Source organism: Neolamprologus multifasciatus, chromosome 15 (assembly GCF_963576455.1).
Source record: "Neolamprologus multifasciatus chromosome 15, fNeoMul1.2, whole genome shotgun sequence".
NCBI classification, from domain to species: domain Eukaryota; kingdom Metazoa; phylum Chordata; class Actinopteri; order Cichliformes; family Cichlidae; genus Neolamprologus; species Neolamprologus multifasciatus.
Genome location: NC_140453.1, coordinates 8,165,726 through 8,185,813, shown reverse-complemented (window position 1 = coordinate 8,185,813; position 20,088 = coordinate 8,165,726). Strand labels below are relative to the sequence as shown.

The window sequence follows — 20,088 nt, the reverse complement described above, 5'->3', positions numbered from 1 at the left end:
ACCTATGCAGAATAAGCGCACACACCTACACTTACACACATATTTGCTTTCCGACGTTTCCTGATTGTCTTTGAAATGTCATAAAGAAATAACCTTAAGTACACGGCTGTTAGTGACAAAAAGGCCAAATGGACAATATACACAAAGGCCCATTAAAGAGGCAAAACAGACCCTCACATCTTGACAGTGTTGACATTTGAATGCCCTGCTCTTATGACTAATCATTCAAAATTAAGTCACAAAATCTATGCCTGACTTCACATCTTACAGCCTCTATGCCTCTTCTCCTGTATCAACCCCGTCCCATCCCACCCCCACCCTGCACTACCTAAATGTCAGCATTACAATTGGGCACATTAATATCTTCCTTTTTAGACGTCTTCTGGCTACATAGTGTGTTGGAATGCTAAGGAGGATGTGTTGGGAAGCTAAGCGAAACGCTGTTGCCTTTTTCTCATTCAACATGATCTGAATCTTTCACTCCTTTCTCTTTTCATATATTTTATCCATCGTTATCCCTCTCTCTTTTCTCTCACTTCCTTCTGATGTATCATCTGTGGGTCTTTATGAAGCAGCGGCTGTGAATCATGCACTGGCCTTTCCACTGACACAGCCCAACTTGACCCAGTCTGGTCACCACAGAACAAAACAGCATCCATCATAATAGCACACGTCTGCCTCTATCATGAGTTGGCACACCGGAATGCATGGGCGCCTGTCTGGCTGTGTGACATAAAAACGACAACGTAACCAGCTTAAGACAAAAATATTACAGGCACTGTACTCTGTAAATCAAGTTAGGATATGTGAGGAAGGTAAGATGTCTACTGTTCACTGACGCCTCATCAGAAATGTATATGTATACATATACATATATACATATACATATATATACATATATATGTATATATATGTATATACTCCATATGAATCCTGAAACTGCTCTATATCTAGCAGATGTAAAAATATATGTTAAGAAGGTCACAGCCTTAACATAAATGGTGTCAGTGTTTTTTTATACCCTGTTTTAGCTACTCTATAGTGGCGTGAAGATCTGTTATTGCAGGCTTAAATGGATAGTCCTTTATTTCTCGTTTTTGTATTAGGTGATTTAAATTCATCCTTGGTGATACTGAAGTGCAGGTGCATTAGTTCAAGCTGTGTGCCCTGAGGTTTAAGATTTGAAAGCTTGCTAGAAGCTTATCAGATGACAATGAATAATCGGAAACAGTTAAAGAGACATGCTATATAGGTCATTTTGGACTGCAAGAAGCTTTTCACGTTTGTTAAGTCGAATAACTTAAGTCTAATATCAGTGTCCAGATCAAAATCCCAGTTTTCAAGATGTCTTTATAGAGGGGGAAAAAAGCAGGAAAACTGTAGGACACATTTACAGAAGGACTTTAACATTAGCTGAACTCAACTAAAAACAGAGAAACAGTAAAAGCTTTTGCTCCTAACTCATTAAGCCTAACGAAAAGAAAAATAAACCTACAACAAAGTGGCATCTGAATTGGCATGTGCTTGTAATGCAAGTACAAAATCCACAATTCTGTTGTACATGTATAATGATAATAAGGAGCTATTATATTCTATCCTATTCCAAAGTTTTAGATGCATCAGCTGATTCAGGAGCAGCTTACCAGAGAAAGCCTCTGTCTAAGGTTAATGGCACCTTCCACTCTTAAAACGTATATCAGGAAACTAGATACTTGCAATGTTATTTACTATACTTTAAAAGAGCAAAAAGCAGGTACTTTCAACCCCACATCCCCCCTGCAATTCTGTTGTTATCATGATCACCAATATCCTCCAGCTGGTTATGCTTGCTGCCTAGCTCTTCATTGGCTAATACATCATATCAGTGTTTCTACTGGTTGTCTGAAAGGCACTAAAAAAAGTATAGTTCTTAAGGAAACCACCCCAGTGGACAGCTGCCTTCAACAAGTCCCTTTGACTGTATGGTCTTTAAGTAACTACTGTCCGCATATGGTATATACTGGACAAGCTCTGACCTATTAGCACAATTTAGAACTGTAACTAAAATTTTACAGTTTATAACTTAAAAAATGTGCGATTCATGTCTTTGTAAACACCTACTTTCAGAGCAAGAAGCGGTTAATCAATTTGACTAAATTCAACAAAATCCAGCTTCTAGTATCTTTTAAAGCTCGCTGATTAGCATATTATATCTCATTTGTTTAATCTGTGGTTTTGTTTATTCATTTTACCTTCAGGCAAAGCCTGGCTCTCTGATTTAGATTCTTCATGCTAAAAGCCTGGAAGCTGTCTACAACCAAAGGAATTGCATTGTGAGCTGGTATTAATGACTGAAATTAAGTTTCTTTCAGCTTGTCCCTTCCACCAAAAGGTTAGCAGTCAGTTTGACAGGACTGATGATCCACAATACAATTATAATGCGTAACAGCAGACCAACAATAACCTTTCATTATCATTCGCATCCACGACTTTATCATCTTTGCTCCAAAACCTCATTAACATACATTCTGATACATTTTTAATCGATTTTTTAACGTTTATTTTACTAGTCCAGGTCAATATCTGTAACCCATTGATAAAATTCACTGAATCAATTTGCACCATGTCGCATGAAACAGTAATCTAATTTGTTATAAACAGTGGACTTTTCATTGTTGCGTCCTCATTCATGAAATTACTTTATAATAGAGATGGACGTCCGATACTGACCCAAATTACTGGATCGGATATCGGCGAGAAATAAAAAATGTAATCCGATCCATTAAATATCAAAAAAGCACCTCACAAAACTTGCTACACAGCGTAACTCGGCTCATAACCGTAGCGGCAGCAGTGTGCATCACGTGATAGAGCGGCTGTGTGTATTTGTAACCTGCTAGCAAACCAGCATTTCATCTCCGAGGAAGTTTTCCCAGAGAGAAGTAAAGCAAGTGTGTAAGTTCATCTCTGAATGTTTGTAAAGCTTATGGAGCGACTGCCTCTCTCTCTCTCTCTCTCTCTCTCTCTCCTGCTGCTACTTCAATCGTGAAACTGCTTCATGATCAGCTGATCGGCTTTTCTGTCGCGAGTCCGTCTCTCTTCTTAGTTTTTGGCCCACTTCTCACCAGAAAGAGGAAACCAGCGGCTGAACAACAGCAGCACTATTAAGCTTGATAAGCTGTTGTTAGAATTTATTTAATATTACTTTCTACACCAGGATCTTTTTCTACGTAGCTGACGGCTGGTAACTGTGCAGGGGCGGATCTAGCAAAGTTTAGCCAGGGGGGCCGATAGGGCATGAACAGGGAAAAGGGGGCACAAAGACATACTTTTCTTTCTTATTCTCATTTAAAATGTCTAGCTTTTAATAAATAATTATCTGACTCTTACACCCAAAGTTTTAATCTGATGTAAAATATATAGAAGTCCATTACTGTATATAGTAATTGTTAAGTCTAATATACCCTAGTAAGCTAGTACTTTTTCCTTTGGGAAGATACCATCTGTGCAGTCTGCAAGTCTGCAAAGATGTTGAAGAAAGATGTTGAATCTATTTAATTATTCTTGAAAAATAATTTATTTTTGTGCATTTTCCCCCTGCATCAAATTAAATTTGATTACATCGATTAAGCATCATGAGGTGGAGGGTGGTTCCCTATTTTTTTTTTTGCTGGGAGTTTGCAACCCTATTAGTTAGGTTGCTTAATATTTCTGCTAAGTACTCTTTAAAATACCAGAATAGGGAGGATGGAGCAGGTTTAAGGTTATTAGTTTGATCACAGTATTGCTGAACTATGAAATATTTTGGGCGCAGTGTATTTTTTACATACAGGTATAACAGAATAGCTTTAGTGTTGTTATTTATTTAAACTTGAGTATGAACTTATACAAAATGCAGCAAGATATTAAAAAAAACGTTTTATTGATTAAAAAACACACTATATCGGATTCATATCAGTATCGGCAGATATCCAAATTTATGATATCGGTATCGGTATCGGACATAAAAAAGTGGTATCGTGCCATCTCTACTTTATAATTAAAAATTACTTATAATAACAGAAGAACAAATAAGCTTTGTGACCCTCTTGAATCATCAGTGACTTTTCATAAATTAAAATCAAAAAGGCCTATACATACAATGCACATTAAAGCTCTGTCACACAAAGAAGAATCCATACATGATCCAGAAAAGAACGGTGACTAAATGGCCTGCCTGCACTCTAAACCTTCCACCAACTGAAAACATTTGGAGAAGCATGAAATGATAAATTTGAGAAGACGACCCAGGACTGTTGAGGAGCTAGAAATCTATATCAGCCAAGAATGGGGCAGCATTGCTTTAAAAAAGTCCCGAAACTGGGCTCCTTAGTTCCCAGCCATTTACAGGCTGTTTGTAAAGCAGAGGTAGATACAATTTTTCTGTTCTACTGTGAAAAATACGGATAGAGCAATACCAAGTAATAGCAAGAAGAAGAAGGAAGAAGGAACAAGAGTAGCTCGAGAAATACCAACCGCAAAAGTGCAAAGATGCTGCACAGGAGCCCTCAAGCTCCCAGGGCTCGAGCTTGAAGGACAAACAAAGACTGTGTGTGTGTGTGTGTGTGTGTGTGTGTGTGTGTGTGTGTGTGTGTGTGTGTGTGTGTGTGTGTGTGTGTGTGAGACAGACTGTGCTTTGAAAACAGAAAACAGTCACTGAAAACAGTGTCATCCAGATATCTTTGTCAGAACAGCAAACACACAGAAGCTGAAAAGGAAGCATTACAGAAACATACTAGTGCTTTCAGTTCGATTCAAACTGTGGCTCGAGACCGTGGTTGTCATGGAAATCACAGCAGGCAACCCTTTTCCATGTCTATCTGAGTAATATGTGCATATGACACAGGAGGGCTGGGTATATACTCGTATGTATTTTAGATGTGGCATTTTTCTATGAATATGTAGTCTGTGGGATGCTTTTAAGAAGGAGCTGCGCTGATTAGTTAAGGAACCAGGGAGGAGAGGGGGAACATTACCAACTTCTTTCCTTCCTTCTTCCTCCCCTGTCACCTTTGTCAGAATCTGACTTTTTTTTATTTCTTCTAAGCGAGCACCACTTCTCCCCTTTTCCTACACTTTTTCTCCCTTTCATGCTGTAAGCCAGCATGATAAGGTCAGAGTGGGGCACAACAAAGTCTCCGGCGTGGCCTTGGGGCAGCTTCCTGCTGTCAGTGCCAGCTCTGCTTACGGGTGGTACCGGCCTAGCCAACATGATTAATGTGCAACTGCTTCCAGTCGAGCAGCTGACACAATGAAAAGTTGCTACAATTATTAAGGCAAAATGTAATAAATAAAAGAGTGAGTGCGCGTTGTTGTGCATGCGTTTGGACGAGAGTGTCAGTACAGATGGGAAAACACAAAAAGCATTTTCAACAGTCAAAAATCTTGAATAATCAAAGTTAAAACAGACATTTGGCTACAAGAACCCCACTCTCACGCTTAAAGGCCTTTTGGTTGCCTTAGGGAGTGATGAGAGAAAGTGGCACTTCATCTGAAACGAGTCTGGTTCTTACAACGTGACTTCTTTTACAAGATTAATTAACAGATCCCTTGGATGTACGCTCTGTTAAGTGTGCACACGTGTGTCTGCCTGTGTGTGTGTATATTTCATCAGAACCTGCCAAATGTTAGGAGTTCACCTAATTAGTTAAAGAGTCCGGGCCCACACACCTGTCTACCTGCGCTGACAATGGCCCAAGGCTGCCTGCATACATTTACACACTAATTATCCAGCTTGGGCCATTAATTAGTCAGTCAAATAACTTAGTGACTAGCCAGTCAGCTGTCTGCTATACCAGGGAGGGAGGAGGGGAGAGCCACAGCCACACACATACATATATATGTTACATACTACTGCAAATATGCAAATGACACATACGGATTAGTAATACTCACATATATTTATGCAGTTATTTCGAATCTAAACATTTATCCCTTAGTATGATTTTTAAAACCTGGTTGTAGGAGCTTGTGCAAAACCCACTGTGGGTTACAAGCTTCAGACTCATAGTTTTTATCTCTAATTACATCTAAGAAATTGTTTCCACACATTCAAAGTTAAGTAGATTCCACTGACATGTGTTCATGTTGTCAAGAAACTGAAGCACTTTTCCTACACTGACATCTTTTAGCATGCAGCTACTTTATTTTTACACTAAATGTGACATCCTGTTTTGTTTTTTAAAAAGAGAGAAAAAAAAGTTGTGTCAAATGTAATTAAAAATACAATTTAATGATTTGCAAAATGCCAAATGTTGTCTAGCAGAGCATTACTGAAATGAGCAAGACAGTTTTCTGGATGACAGTGTATTGCTCCAAAACCTGGATGTGAAGCTGTGCAAGTGTGCCCACTGAAAACGACTCCCTGTGGTCTTTAGGTTGGAGGCTGTGGATTTTTCCAACTGTCTAAGTCCATCATAAACGAGAATAATCCCAGAGATGTTATATTCAAGTTGTTTTGTATGATCACAACCATTTAATACTATTTTTGATGGTGCTATTAAAACTAACACATGTGTTTTTGTATGTCTTCACACTAATGATTCTCTTCTCTTTCCATTTCCCTTTTTATTTTCTCTGCTTCTATATTCTTTTGAAAATGTACAAGCATGGACAACAGGAAATTCAGACCTCTCTACCCATCTGTAGATAGTTTACCATGTGCTTCTGTAGAGCACTTGTTTGTCAAGTAAAGTATATTTCTCACTTTGTTAGCATGAGGGTTAAATCTTCATAACTTCAAACGCGTGTGAGAGCATCAGTAACATTACCTCTCTGTCCCTGAGAACAGCCTGAGTCCTGTAAAGCAGCAGAAGACGAACGTCGCCGTCTCCAAGGCTGAAGTTACTCTCCAGAATTTGCAGCACGTCGATGCGAGGCAGCACGGGCAGAGACGCGTCACCGCAGAATGGACGCAGCCAAGCCAGGAGGTCATCTGAAGTGACGTTACTGTCACTGCAGAAGGATTTGAGAGGGAGGTTGACAGCAGGCAAAGTGAGGTACAGATAAAGAGACAGAGATTGAGAGACAAGGTGTAGAGTTCACACTAAGATGTCTAAATGTTACCAAGTAGTTTACTTGTTTCATTCAAGAAACAAGAAATTGCCTGTTAGACAGATTGCACAAAGATTTGAGGACGTTAAACTGAGCTGTAGGAAACTGAGTACGTTATTCTGTTGGGTTTTTTTACAAACTAAATGATTCAACTATAGCTACAGTTACGTTGTGTCAAAGTTGTCAAATTTACAGAAATCTTCAATCGCTAGCAATGTGACTCTGAAGTGCTGTATCTTTGTAAGTTTTCTCCCCAACAAACACAACAATGTCGACGAAACATTTTGCACCGTCAAAGACACCTGTGGTAGCACCCAAAAGGCAGAGGACGATGCTAACCGTCGCACAAAAAGTTGGACTTCTGGACATGCTAAAGGAAGGTAGAAGTTACCGTATTTTTCGGACCATAAGGCACGCCGCATTATGAAGCACATTAAACGAAACAAAACAGTCAGATACGTCAAACTTTACTCAACTCATTCTTCTTGCTTCCCCTACTTCCGTACCGTTGATTCATTAACCTCCTAAGACCCGAACTCTTCCACGACATGCATTTTTAATTTCTCCTTGATATTTGGGGATGTTGAGGCCCAATTAATGTAAAAACAAAGAATTACCAGATTTTTTTTAAACTTTTTTTTTTTTTTTAAAGAAAAATAAGAGCCACATATGAGGATATTTGTTTAAAATTTTGATAGAACAGTAGCAGTATAATGTCCTCGTAGTAGAAATCAGGCCCATGTTGAGCAAAATTTAGTATTTTGGTCTAAATAACCCAAAATGTGATGTCCACATATGTGGACGCCAGGTCCTAGGAGGTTAATGTTGAATTCTCTCGCAGCTGCTCTATTCCCATGTTCCCACCCTGAAAACAGGGTTTGATCTTTGGTTTCATTCTATAATACAGACTTATTTTTCTACGAAGGTTTGAACTTTGAGGGTCTTTAAACAAGAGAGAAAAGTATGAAAATGTTCATACCGGTCTGAGAAAAATGTATAAAGTGTATAGTGAGGGGTTTTACAGCCTTAAAACATCCATAATAATTGTAAAAAAAATAAAGTTGACTACTTTGCGGATTTCACCTATCACATGTAATGAAATGTGCTATATAAATAAAATTACCATTAATACTGAGATGACTTAACAGTAAAATGGGAAATTTTAACACTGACCAAAAAAAAAAAGCTGACCAGGGTACAATAGATGCTGTCAAAATGTTTTCATCGTCAAAAAGATCTACAAGACAGGCTGCCAGGTGCCTTTTGTCAATTTATCTTCATTTATTTATCAGACATTTAACTGATATTTAACACTCAGCAGGTGTTAATTTCAGCCCTTGAATAGAACTGAAAAGATCCAGAGTGCAAAGAGAGGGTGACAAAAGCTGAAGAAAATCTTTAAGGCTTAGTTGATTTACATAAAACTCAAAATACAAGCGATTAAGTACTCTGACATTGGCTGTGTGAGGACAGTTTAGTTTAGGGACTACAAAGGAAATCAGAGAATGGGTCACTGTAAGTATGTTGTATGAGATGACAGATGTAACCTACCCACTCTGCGCACTGTTGTGCACAGCAGTCACCATGGCCTCCAGGACCCTGAGGGGTTGTGGGTAATTTGTCAGGGCGCATGGGTCTCCACTGAAAAACAAACCACATCACCATGATCATCTTACATAATCAGCTAATTAAGATAAGATTTTCAAATTAGCACAATGTCAAGGGACAGCAACTTCAAAAAAAATCAAAGGCTTCCTCTCAGGGACGGTGTTAGTTAAAAATGTGTCTGGCGGCAATTAAATGTTTGAAGGTAGTGAACCTTTGTTAAATTAACCATCATAAAATTATTTCAAGTCTTACAGACAAGATGAAAAAGGAAAAAAAAAAACATTAATAGCCATCTCCAATGTGACAAGCTCATCGAGTCCGGTGGAAATTTACAAGAACACGTTAATTTTAATAATTTAAAGATGATAAAAAGAGGCGTAATGAGATGAGGTTTAAATCCACATAATAGTAGGTAAGCTTAAGAAGGTACATCATTAGTGCATTTGTAGAGTGGCTCTGGGTGCTGCTGTATATGTGTGTGCGCACCATATGTTCACAGGCCATTTTTCACAATGAAAGAAAGAAACAAAGGGGGAGGGAAAAAAGGTGATTTCCCCCGACTCACTTCCACTTTTCTGCTGGAATTGTATCCATACACATACACAAACGAACGTATGCCCCGGCCAATACATATAACTGCCTACACACACACACACACACACACACACACACACACACACGCTTTATACGCACACAACATACAGATGATCTGGGCAAGAAGTGGAAAGATGACGCAGCATTTTCTTTATTGGATTTCACTACTTACATTTTAAATTTAAACACACACAAACAAAGCAGTTATGACAGATACAAAAGACGGCTATTAGTGTGAGGCTCAGGTATGCCTGCTGTACCAGACTCAAGGCTTTGAGAGAGCCAAAAACAAGACCGCCTCATTCATAACTGTCAAACACAATGCTTCAAGAAAGCCCCGAAACTACGGACACGCACGCTCGCAGCCACACGCAGTCGACGCATAAAGGGATATTCATAATGTAAGAACACGGAGTGGCGTGTTCAAGGCAAAGAAAACCCCCAGAGAATAAATAGGGCTCTCTCTGTGTGCAGTCCTGCACCTGACATACACACCCAGACTCTGTGTGTGAGTGTGTGTGTATGGGAGCGGAGTGAGATCTGGAGGGGAACAGCTGTATCAGGCTGCATTAATTATAAAAAAGATAATGAATCAGAGAAAAGGGAAGAACATGTGCACGCAATAAAGTGTGTATGTGTGTGTGTTCATTAGGGATAATGACCTCCAAGTCTATACAAATACAACTGTGTGTGTGAGTGCCTGTGCATGTGTGTGTATCTGCAGATTCAGGTGCCATTTATCTGAAGCATGCACCATTGAGCAGCTATAAAAAAAAGCTGGAAATGAGGCAGGATTATAATCACAGCGGGTGATACTCATTTATCAAGCCAATCAGATGGCCTGATGATATCTGGTTTTGTCAGTTAAACCCTGCTCGCTGGTCTGCCTGTCTGAGCAAAAAGGAAAATCATTAAAAAAAATCATCTTCCAGTATGTTAAATCAAAACAACTCTCTATAATGGGTTTTAGCTCACTTCTTCTCAAGAAACTAAGTAACAAACATATACATGTATTCGTTGCATGTTATACAATGTTATACAAAGTGTTTACCGCGGCCCTTACATCTAGCACATCTGCAGACACATCTTGGTGAATCATCTCTGCCTTCCTTTTGAATTCTGGGAGCAGGAAAACACCAATAAAAGACTGTGAGCCCAACTCCCACAGGCAGCTACTGCTACTGCAGATTCAGTTCAACACTTCAGGCATTTGTTTTGACAGTGTTCTTCCCACCAACATGCTCAGCCCAAAGTGGACAGATATATATACAGTATATTTTCAGATAACAACCAACAAAGATCAGGTCGTAGGTGGTGTCAGCAGGTGGCGCACAGTATGTTTAAAAGCCTGCTTTTGAGCTGAATGTAAACACTTTCACACTAACATCTGGATAGTTATAAAAATACATTAATTTTTCCATACAATCTGCACTGACAGATAATGAAAGGGCTACGTGGAGATGATAATGTTGTTTGGCAAGGCGCAACAGCGAATGTGAAAAAAAGATTAAATTAGCACAAAAGGGAGCCACACGTAGCAACCTGACATCTTAAATTGTCCTCCTTCCTTTATTCTGCTTGTCACAGCTGGTGGTATGTTTGATAGCACACAGCACACAAGACTACTGTACAACTGTTATTTTTCAACACTGTCCTAATATTAACAATTTTCTGAACAACTTGGGACTAACAGGGGGTCTAGCGTTGTGCAACACAATCTATGATTTACAACCACAAAAATAATCACTAGCTTCAGACATCAGGCGGAGAATTTTTTTGACTTAAATTGAAGCTTGAGATTTATATATTGTTTATTCATTTGTTTATTTTTGCTATTTTAGCTAGGCTGCGGTAAAGAATTTGATTGCAGTAAGAGGTGTGTAGCGATTTCATCTCTTTGTACAGGTTTCTGTATGTGATCCTTTTGGCTCTTGGAGGAGGCGGACACACGTTTTCTCCTCTCCCTTATCTTCCCTGCTTAGTTCTACTCTCTCACAGTCGGTTTCTAAAACCTAAAGAGAATTATGGATTTGATCAACTGGTCTCTGAATGCAATTGACACCCTTTTCTCAAAAAAATAAAAATAAATAAATAAATAAAAATAATAAAAATAAAATAATAAATAAATTATATATATATATATATATATATATATATATATATATATATATATACACACACATATATATACAGACACACACACACACATACATATATATATTTATATATAGTGGAGAAATGGTCACAATTGGCAGCCAATGCAGCCAACTGTGGATGCTGGTGCTTCTAAACCCCTGCCTTTGAAGGTCTTAGCACTCTCTGCATTTATAAAGAGACTACAGAATGAGCTCCATTACAGGATGGTAAAAGTGAAGAGTGCAGTCCAGAGCATTCAGCTGAAGGCAACTTTTCAGGTTTTTTTATGCGTGTGTGTTTTTTTCTATTGAAAAAGAACTATAGCTAAAAATGTTTTAAGAGGAGGACCAGAGTTACCAACGGTCTGGATGTCTTGAGATGGAGAATCTCTGAAAGCTGTGGTTTTGTATTTTTTTTTATGAATCCCAGATTACAAGTTTTCCCCTGCTTTCAGCTTTAAACTAAGCTGCTCACCTCATGATGGAATTTAAAAATACAAAGTGCTAGAACAACTTTAAGAACTATGTCTATCTCAGTTGCAGGAGTTAAATTATGGAACAGTCTAACAGAAGAAATAAAAGAAAGTAAAAACATAAACCAGTTTAAAGTAAAATATAAAAAAATAATTTTAAATAAGTATAAGAATGAAGAAAACAGGGTTAACCCAGGACGGTAATGTTGCTGGTAATGGTGTTGTGGTTGTGGTTCTTTTTTGGGGGTTTTTGTTTTGGTTTGTTTGTTTTTCCATAACTTGTGTATCTGCAAATATACACATTCTGTATTTTTCATATGAAAGAAACTATACTGTGGGGGGCTTGCTAATTTCTTGTTTTTGATTTATGTGTGTTTTGTTTTGCTTTACTTTTGTTTCATATGTCTTTAATTTAAGACTAAAATAAAATTAAATGAATTAAATGAAGTAAAACTTGAGTGGGTAGGGACAATTAAGTAAATACTTCTGCCTACTCCTTTTCAAACAAATAATGGAATGATATTTTGAAATGATTGTGAAGGCACATGTTTGAAATGTTTGAAATAAAAATGAACTGAACTGAACTGATTACAGCTTCATAGCTCATCCACCTTTTGTCAAAAAAATGAGTAGCGCTTTATATTACAGTTCCGTAAAAACAGTAATATTTATGTGTTAATAGAGTTAATAATTAAGATTATTACATTGTTGCACTAGTCATTTTACCTCATTGGTCCTTTTAAATGTCTACATTACTACCATTTGTGGTCTCTTATTACATTAGTAATAACAAGCTGCTACTTGGTTGTTAATTTGGTAATTGCATATTGCATTTACTTAGTTAAATGCAATATTAGTTAGTTCATTTATTAACAAACTGCTTATCAAACATTAATCCATTATTAACATGTTATTACCAAGCCATTACAGAAAGTGCTACCAGAAAGAAAAAGCTGTATTTCTCAAAATTATCCATATTTCAAGATTCAAGATTCTCTGTCATTGTGCATGTAGGGGCATTGTTGGGAAGTTACTAAAAGCAGATTATCTAACATTTGGCAGTGCATATCTTTGCAAACTACCTCAGTATTTACATGGGTATTGACAGCACTTGAAACCTCAGTTTTTTTGCATATACTGTAGAACATCAAGAACCTTGACATCAAAAATAAAATACCTGAGTGCAGCGACTACTCTCTCCACAGCATCGTGAAGGACACTTTTGAGAGACAGGTCTAAGGATCCAACAGTGACGCGCAGAAGCTCTCCAATCTGCTCCAGGGGCTGTCCATCAGTTGCCATATTGACTGCTAACTCACAGACTTTTGACCTCTCAGAACGTGACAAATCGTAAAGTTGACTGTAGGCCCGCAGCTGCTCCTAGAACAGGAACAAAACATGGAAAAAAGTAGCTAAACACAATAATGTTAAAAATAATGATTAAAGACTGAGGTAGTAGACTTAATCTCAATGTACAAGATCACAATCTTTTTAGGGGCCATAAAATATTAAGACATTAGAGACAAACTAATATTAATGAGATGACAGAAAGAGTTCTTAAGGGGAAAAAAGGCACTGTGAAAAAAGTGCACAAAATTGTCAGAGATCAAGGACATGTGTGTCGTAGGAAGTACAAAATGTATTTAGTTAGGTTCTCAATCATAACCTCTTTTGAAAAACAGAATGTAATAATTTGCAAATTTAAAGCTGGGTAAAAACAAAATATGAAATGTTAAAACTGAGAAATGTGTTCTTCTTAAGATAAACACTCAGGTCTAAAATGTTAGGATAGGGTCAAAATATTACTGGAAAACTCGCCACCAACGCATCTCACAACTGGAACCCTGGCAGTAAAATGATTAATGATTTAAATAAAAATAAACAAAATCAGACAGGCCGTTTCTTTCAGAAGTAAAGATGAGATGACATTCACCACTTTATCAGAGGAACACATCATGCCATGATCTAAAGAGACAACTGAGAAACAAAATACTGACATCAATATCCACAAACAGAGAAAACTTGGAACAGTAGTGAATCTTCCCAGGAGTGGCCGGCCTACCAAAATTACTCCGAGTGCATTGATGACCCATCCAGGAGGTCACAAAAGAACCCAGAACAACATCTGCCACGGAACAACTGCAGGCCTCACTTACATTAGTTAAGGTCAGAGTTCATGACTCTTCATTAAGAAAGAGACTGGGCAAAAACGCATCCATGGGAGAATTTCAAGACGAAAACTACTGCTGACCGAAAAGAACAGAAAGGCTCGTCTCACAATTACCAAAGAAAAACACATCTATATGAAAATAGTCTGTGGACTGATGAGACAACTTTTGGGAGGTTTGAGTCCCGTTACATCTAAAAGTAATACAGCATTTCATAAAAAATATTACAAAAAAAAAATCAACCCACCAGTCCAACATGGTGGCAATAGTGTTGCCAAGAGTGGCACCACCACTTATTAGGTTTAGGAGTCAATTATTTTTTTCACATACAGTAGGCTAAAGTAGGTTTGGATAACCTTTTTCCTTAATAAGTGAAAATTTTAAAACTGCATTTTGCATTTAATCAGGTATCTATGTCTAATATTAAAGCTTAAGTGTGACAAATATGCAAAAAACTAAGACATCAGAAAGAGGGCAAATGCTTTTTCCTGGCACTGTATATTACCATTTAGACATTTTCAATGTGTGAGTGTCATTATCAGGTTTTTGGCTCTATTAATGCATGGTCACATGCCTCTGGTTGTTACATTTTACACCCCTATCTGACTTTTCAGCTAAACGCTACGAGCACAAATGCCAGAGGATAAGGCTGACAAGGTCTTTGGAGCTGCCTGAAGCTAAAGGTTATTTAATTGCTGATACTTTCCTCCTTTCACACATGGTGTCCAATACGTACTAGCAGTTAGTAAGTGCACCTAATATAAAAAAACATGCTTCATGAGTTTCAGCATATTGTTTTTACTACTACTTTAATGACCAAATAAATAACTCCTTCAGAATAAGTTTTGAAAAATAATGCACTTCTAAAGATATCCATATTTTAATTAGTTGTAAGAAAAACATGAACTTAAACACCTTGCTCCGGTTCTCAAAGTATATGCATGAAAGGATTCAGTAATTACTCTATCCCATCTTGATTTGTTTCATTAATCATTGTTGAACCATGGCCACTTTTCACTATTCATTCCATAAACCTTTTTTTTTTACATGGCATATAAAGTAAAAGCACTGCATATTGTTTTAGAGGGATGATTACTGGTCATTCCAGTTCAATATTTACACTAATTAATGAGTAAAAACCTTCAATTAAAATGTGTTCCTCATGTGTCCAATTTCAAACAACATTGTAAACACTTTCAGGGTCAGTGACATACAACAAGTCAGCACTAGAAAAAATTCAGGTCCAGAGAGCAAGAAGGAAACTTCAGCCCAGGCAGCTGCAGAAGTCATAAATGCGATTCAATTTCATGCATAAAAGATGGATTTGGTGTGCGTTTGCTGCAATGCTGTCATGTTCCCCAGGGAACCTTCCAACATTCAGTCTAATCACAAACCCTTCAGTGCCTGTTGCAGCTGCAGTAGAATTGAGCTCAAGCCGTTGAAAGACCCTCCTCCTAAACTAAGGTCGCTTTTTGATACAAACTCTCAGCAGGGAGCTACATCCAGACAGTTTAGTCGCAGTATCAGGAAATGTGATGTCTGTGCTTTCTGTGTCTCGTGTGTCTTTTCCAAATCCACCATTAAAATACCACTTGGAAATCGTCCAAATCCATAAGCTATTTTAACAGTGAAGGTGTTTGGCACATGTTCAAACAGATTCAACAAGGTGCTGGAAACACTCCTCAGAGATTCTGGTTCACATCGACATGACAGCAACACATATTGGCTGCAGATATGTCAGCTGCACATCAATAATGTGAGTCTCCCATTCTATTATGCCCCAAAGGATTGAGATATGGTGTGAACTGCAATCTGCTGTGCGTCTGAAATGAACTTATTGTCATGTTCAAGAAAACAGTTTGACATTCAATTCAATTTTTTCAATTCAATTTTATTTATATAGCGCCAAATCAGCGCCAAAGACACGACATGATTTGGGCTTCTGTGACATGGTGAGTTATCCTACTGGAAGAAGCCATTAGAAGATGGGTTCATTATGGTCACAAAGTGTTGAACATGAGTCAGCTAATCAGGCTCATTGTGGTGTATAAACGACATTCCTATTGTTTACATTAAATTTGACTTCTACTATCTCAATGTTGCTACCTGACAACGTGAGCTTGTGTGAACTGTTGCCCATCTTTAACCGATGACTGTGGGTTCAACGTGCTCTGCATACCTTTGTTCTAACTGTCCCTATCAGCTCAAAGCAGTCTGGCAATTCTCCTGTGACCTCTGACATCAACAGTGCATTTTCACCCAATGAACTGCCGCTCACTGGATTTTCTCTTTTTTGGATCACTCTCTGTAAACCCTGGAAATGGTTTTGCAGTATAACCCTAATAGATTAGACGTTTTTGAAACAGACTAGACTGTCTGCCACCAATAATGATGCCATGTGGAAAGTCACTTAGATTACCATTCTTCCTCATTCTGATTTTCAGTTTAAACCTCAGCAGGTCGTCTTGATCCTGTCTTCATACCTAAATACCCTTAGGTATTGCTCTGTGATTGGCATATTTGCCCTAATGTGCAGTTGAACAGGTGTACCGAACAAATCTGCTGGTAAGTATTCAGGTTACTCAAATACATACATTCCTTATGTTGACATCATATTTATGCTAGGAATATCAAATATGCATGATATTTTCTCTGTATATTAAATTTCAAAGCATAATATCATATAAAGCCTGAAGAGTGTCTTGTTGTGTAACATCTCTTTTGTGGATATCCTTTTAGTTTCACGGATGTGTTCTGCAGCACTCAGTGCCAAGAGCCAGACCACGAATGCCTGTCAGAAAAAATTAGCACTTTAAGTAAAGCGCCAGTTAGAGGAAATGGACATGATGATGACATGATGAGTGTGTCATGAAACTAAGCTCTCTACTCATTGCTCTCTGTTCCAATCCTTAGCTATGATCACAAGAGAGTTTAAGGACAAAGAAAGTAGTGGGTATGAGGCTCCTCCAAAGAGTAGCAGCTAGGGGGAAAAAAGGCATGTAATAGGGATTCCCATTTCACCTGGAGGAAATGGGGGACGCTGGTAGGATAATGGAGATCTTAGCCACTCTGTGTATCATTGTGCAGCCTCAGTGTGTGGATGAAAAAAAAGGCTATTGTTAATTTTGTTAATATTACATACTACTCTAAAGTGTAATTATCAAGGACATGGTTTTCATAGCCCACAGTATGTGATTCACCACATCAAAAGGAATATGGAACATAGAAAGGAATAGCCCTGCTGCTACAGAGACAAATCACACGATCTGTTGTTATTATTTTCTTTGCTGTTTTTCTCACAATTGCTTGAGTTAATAGTTTAAAAATCACTATTTACAATATCAAGAACATGCCATTTGATGTCCTTATTGTAGGTCAAGGCCTCTGTGTTTTGATTCTTTGTGTTAGAAAGGTTTAACAGTATTTCTAGCAGCTGGTCACGTACACTTGATAAACGACCACAGTATAGCCAAACAGAGCCTACAGAGCTTCTTGTATCTATCTCTCCCTACCTATCTGCCCTTTTCTGGTTCTTATATCCCTTATTTTAATACATCTCCAAGGATACAATCACATCCTCCACCAAAAAAAGGAAAGTTATATTATAGAGGATGCAGTGTCTGTGTGTGTGCTTGTGTATGTGTGTGTGTGTGTGTGTGTGCCCATGTATGCACCAGTGACTCTGCCCTAAAGCTCTGCCTGGTAATTCTTGTGTCTTCCACTCTATTATGGAGGGTATGTGCTTTTAAACACAGTTAAAACTGGGACAAAATATTATTAACTTGCACAGTGTGGGGGTCAGAAATCACCAGTTTTCAATGATATCTTGTCGCATAGCAACACTTAGCTCGCCAAGTTATAATGTCCCCTCTCTCTAGCCCCACATTCAGATTGTGTATACACACACAGGCAGCCACAGTGAGGTGACAGTGGGGTAAGTCAGTGTGACTTTGCTTAATGAGATACAGCATGGTGCTTGTATCGTATATACATCCATACGGCGGGGCTCATTTGAAACAGCAGACCACAGATTTACATTAATATACCCTTGACTGGCCCCTCTGAGGCTGGGAAGAGCTTAGCCGAGCAGAACCACCCCCAAAATATACAACACACATACCCACACATAGACACAAGCGTTACAAGTACTGTATATGCAGGCACCATTTGTATGTACAGCCAAAAGTGACCTTATGAACTGGCAAAGAAGTAAGAAGTGAGAGTCAAATGTCTTCTTCACTTTAGGGCCTATTAAACTTACCGCTCCATAGGCAATTGTATTTGTGTGGGGATTGCATTTCTTCACTGATTTTGCTTCCAAGGAGCCAGACATACACCGAGCTCAAGGGATGAAACGCTGTTGTGTCTACTAATAACAGACAGCTTTAAAAAAAACTCATTTAAAACTTATTTTTAGACACTTTGTTACTAGCAGCCTGTTGCAGAAACATAATTTGTTCTCATTTCTTTAGCTGAGTCTATGAAAAATGCCAAAGATAACAAAGTTTGACAGGCATAAAATAGGCTTTTTGTTCAAATAAATTACAAGAAAGCTTGTCTGAAAGAGTTCAAGCTGTGTTGAAGAATAAAGGTGGTCATACCAAATATTGACTTTCAGGCTGTTAGAATGGTACAAACTCTTCTTATATACTGCTTTTGCATTAATGGTTGCACATTTCAAGAAATCGCGAATTTTACCAAAATATAAAGAGATGAGAGGTGGCTAAAGACTTTTGCACAGCACTATGAATGTAAGGTTTACAATATGAAGACTTCTGAATTGAGTTTATACATGGATGATGCTGATCAGCTGATCAGTTAAAAGCAGAAGTTAGAAGCAACTGAAGAATTTGCTCTTTTAGCAATAATGATTATTTTATATATACAGTACACACAAAAACATAAATAATGATATTAATAATCCATCCACACAAACAAGCTAGCTTTATTTTGGAACCATTTTTGTGTGACTAGCCACATGCCTCATTTCTTTGAAAAGTAGATCAGCTCATGCGTTTTTGATTTTTGCATCATTTTTTATGCAAATTCTTTGAGTTTCTTTGTGTTTCCTATGAAAACAAACTGTGTTTTGCTGGATAATAGTTGTAATTATTTACCACTTAAGTTTGTGGATTAGAATGATTGCACAATACATTGTACTGCGTGCTAAAGAATAATTCTGTCCCCAATTTAATTAACCAGCTGGCAAATATCACACTTAAACTTTGTGTGTTCTTTCAATGGATCATTAAAAGCACATTTACACAAAGAGCAAATCTCACTCTCCGAAAAAGAATAAAATGGCTCAAGTGTTTGGCAGATGGGGCTTACCTCCTGGCTGTCTTTGAGTGACAAAATGAAGGGATGACTCAGAGTGTCCAGGTGGGCCTGAGATTGCTGCAGGTGTGCTAGAGCCTCATCAAAAGTCATTCCTGCAGGGTCCGTCCCTTCCTGCTCCCTACTGTCATCACCTCCTCTCTTCCTGTTCTTCTCACCCAGCTGGCGCAGGGCTTTGGTGGCTCGCTTTATCACCTCCAACCTCGCTTGGATGCTCAACTGGACATGAAATGGATGGAAGAAAGAGAATAGGAGAGAGGTGGAAGTTGGGGAGGCGTGGAATTGAGCATAGAGAAGCAGAGAGAGAGGTGCTCAAGTTATATACTCATAAATTCATTTAAAATGGACCGAGTTAAAGAGAGGTAGGTACAACCTAATCTATCTGCATTTCAATACTATCAGGAACTTGAGTAGCATGTACATGTGTATAAGGAGTGTGTGTTTGAGTGAGAGGGATCATAGCTGCCAGCCTGGAGTAATTGATTTTATTCAGACTGAGCAGGTTAACCATTCATGGGGAGAAGAGTGGGCCTCGGGCTGCAGGGGGTTTTTATGCTTGCACAGAAATGCACAAACTTAGACCCCGACAAGACACACACACATTCACACTTTCAACATGTGCTACGTATACCCCATTTTGAATTTGCTGTAATCTTCACCGAGATCGTCAGAACATTTCTCCGGCAAGTAAGACGCTCATTT

The 20,088-nt window shown here is 38.3% G+C and overlaps 1 protein-coding gene across 1 annotated transcript in view; it reads right to left on the bottom strand.

Moving 5' to 3' along the window:
• Positions 1 to 20,088, bottom strand: part of nbas (NBAS subunit of NRZ tethering complex) — a 188,380-nt gene that overhangs the window by 41,356 nt on the left and 126,936 nt on the right. Inside the window, exons 46-49 of the mRNA XM_085131944.1 lie at positions 19,381 to 19,605; positions 13,059 to 13,261; positions 8,623 to 8,712; positions 6,789 to 6,972 (exon numbers count right to left, since the gene is read on the bottom strand). Of these exons, the coding sequence (XP_084988070.1) occupies positions 6,789 to 6,972; positions 8,623 to 8,712; positions 13,059 to 13,261; positions 19,381 to 19,605 (702 nt within the window). The remainder of the gene's footprint in view (positions 1 to 6,788; positions 6,973 to 8,622; positions 8,713 to 13,058; positions 13,262 to 19,380; positions 19,606 to 20,088) is intronic.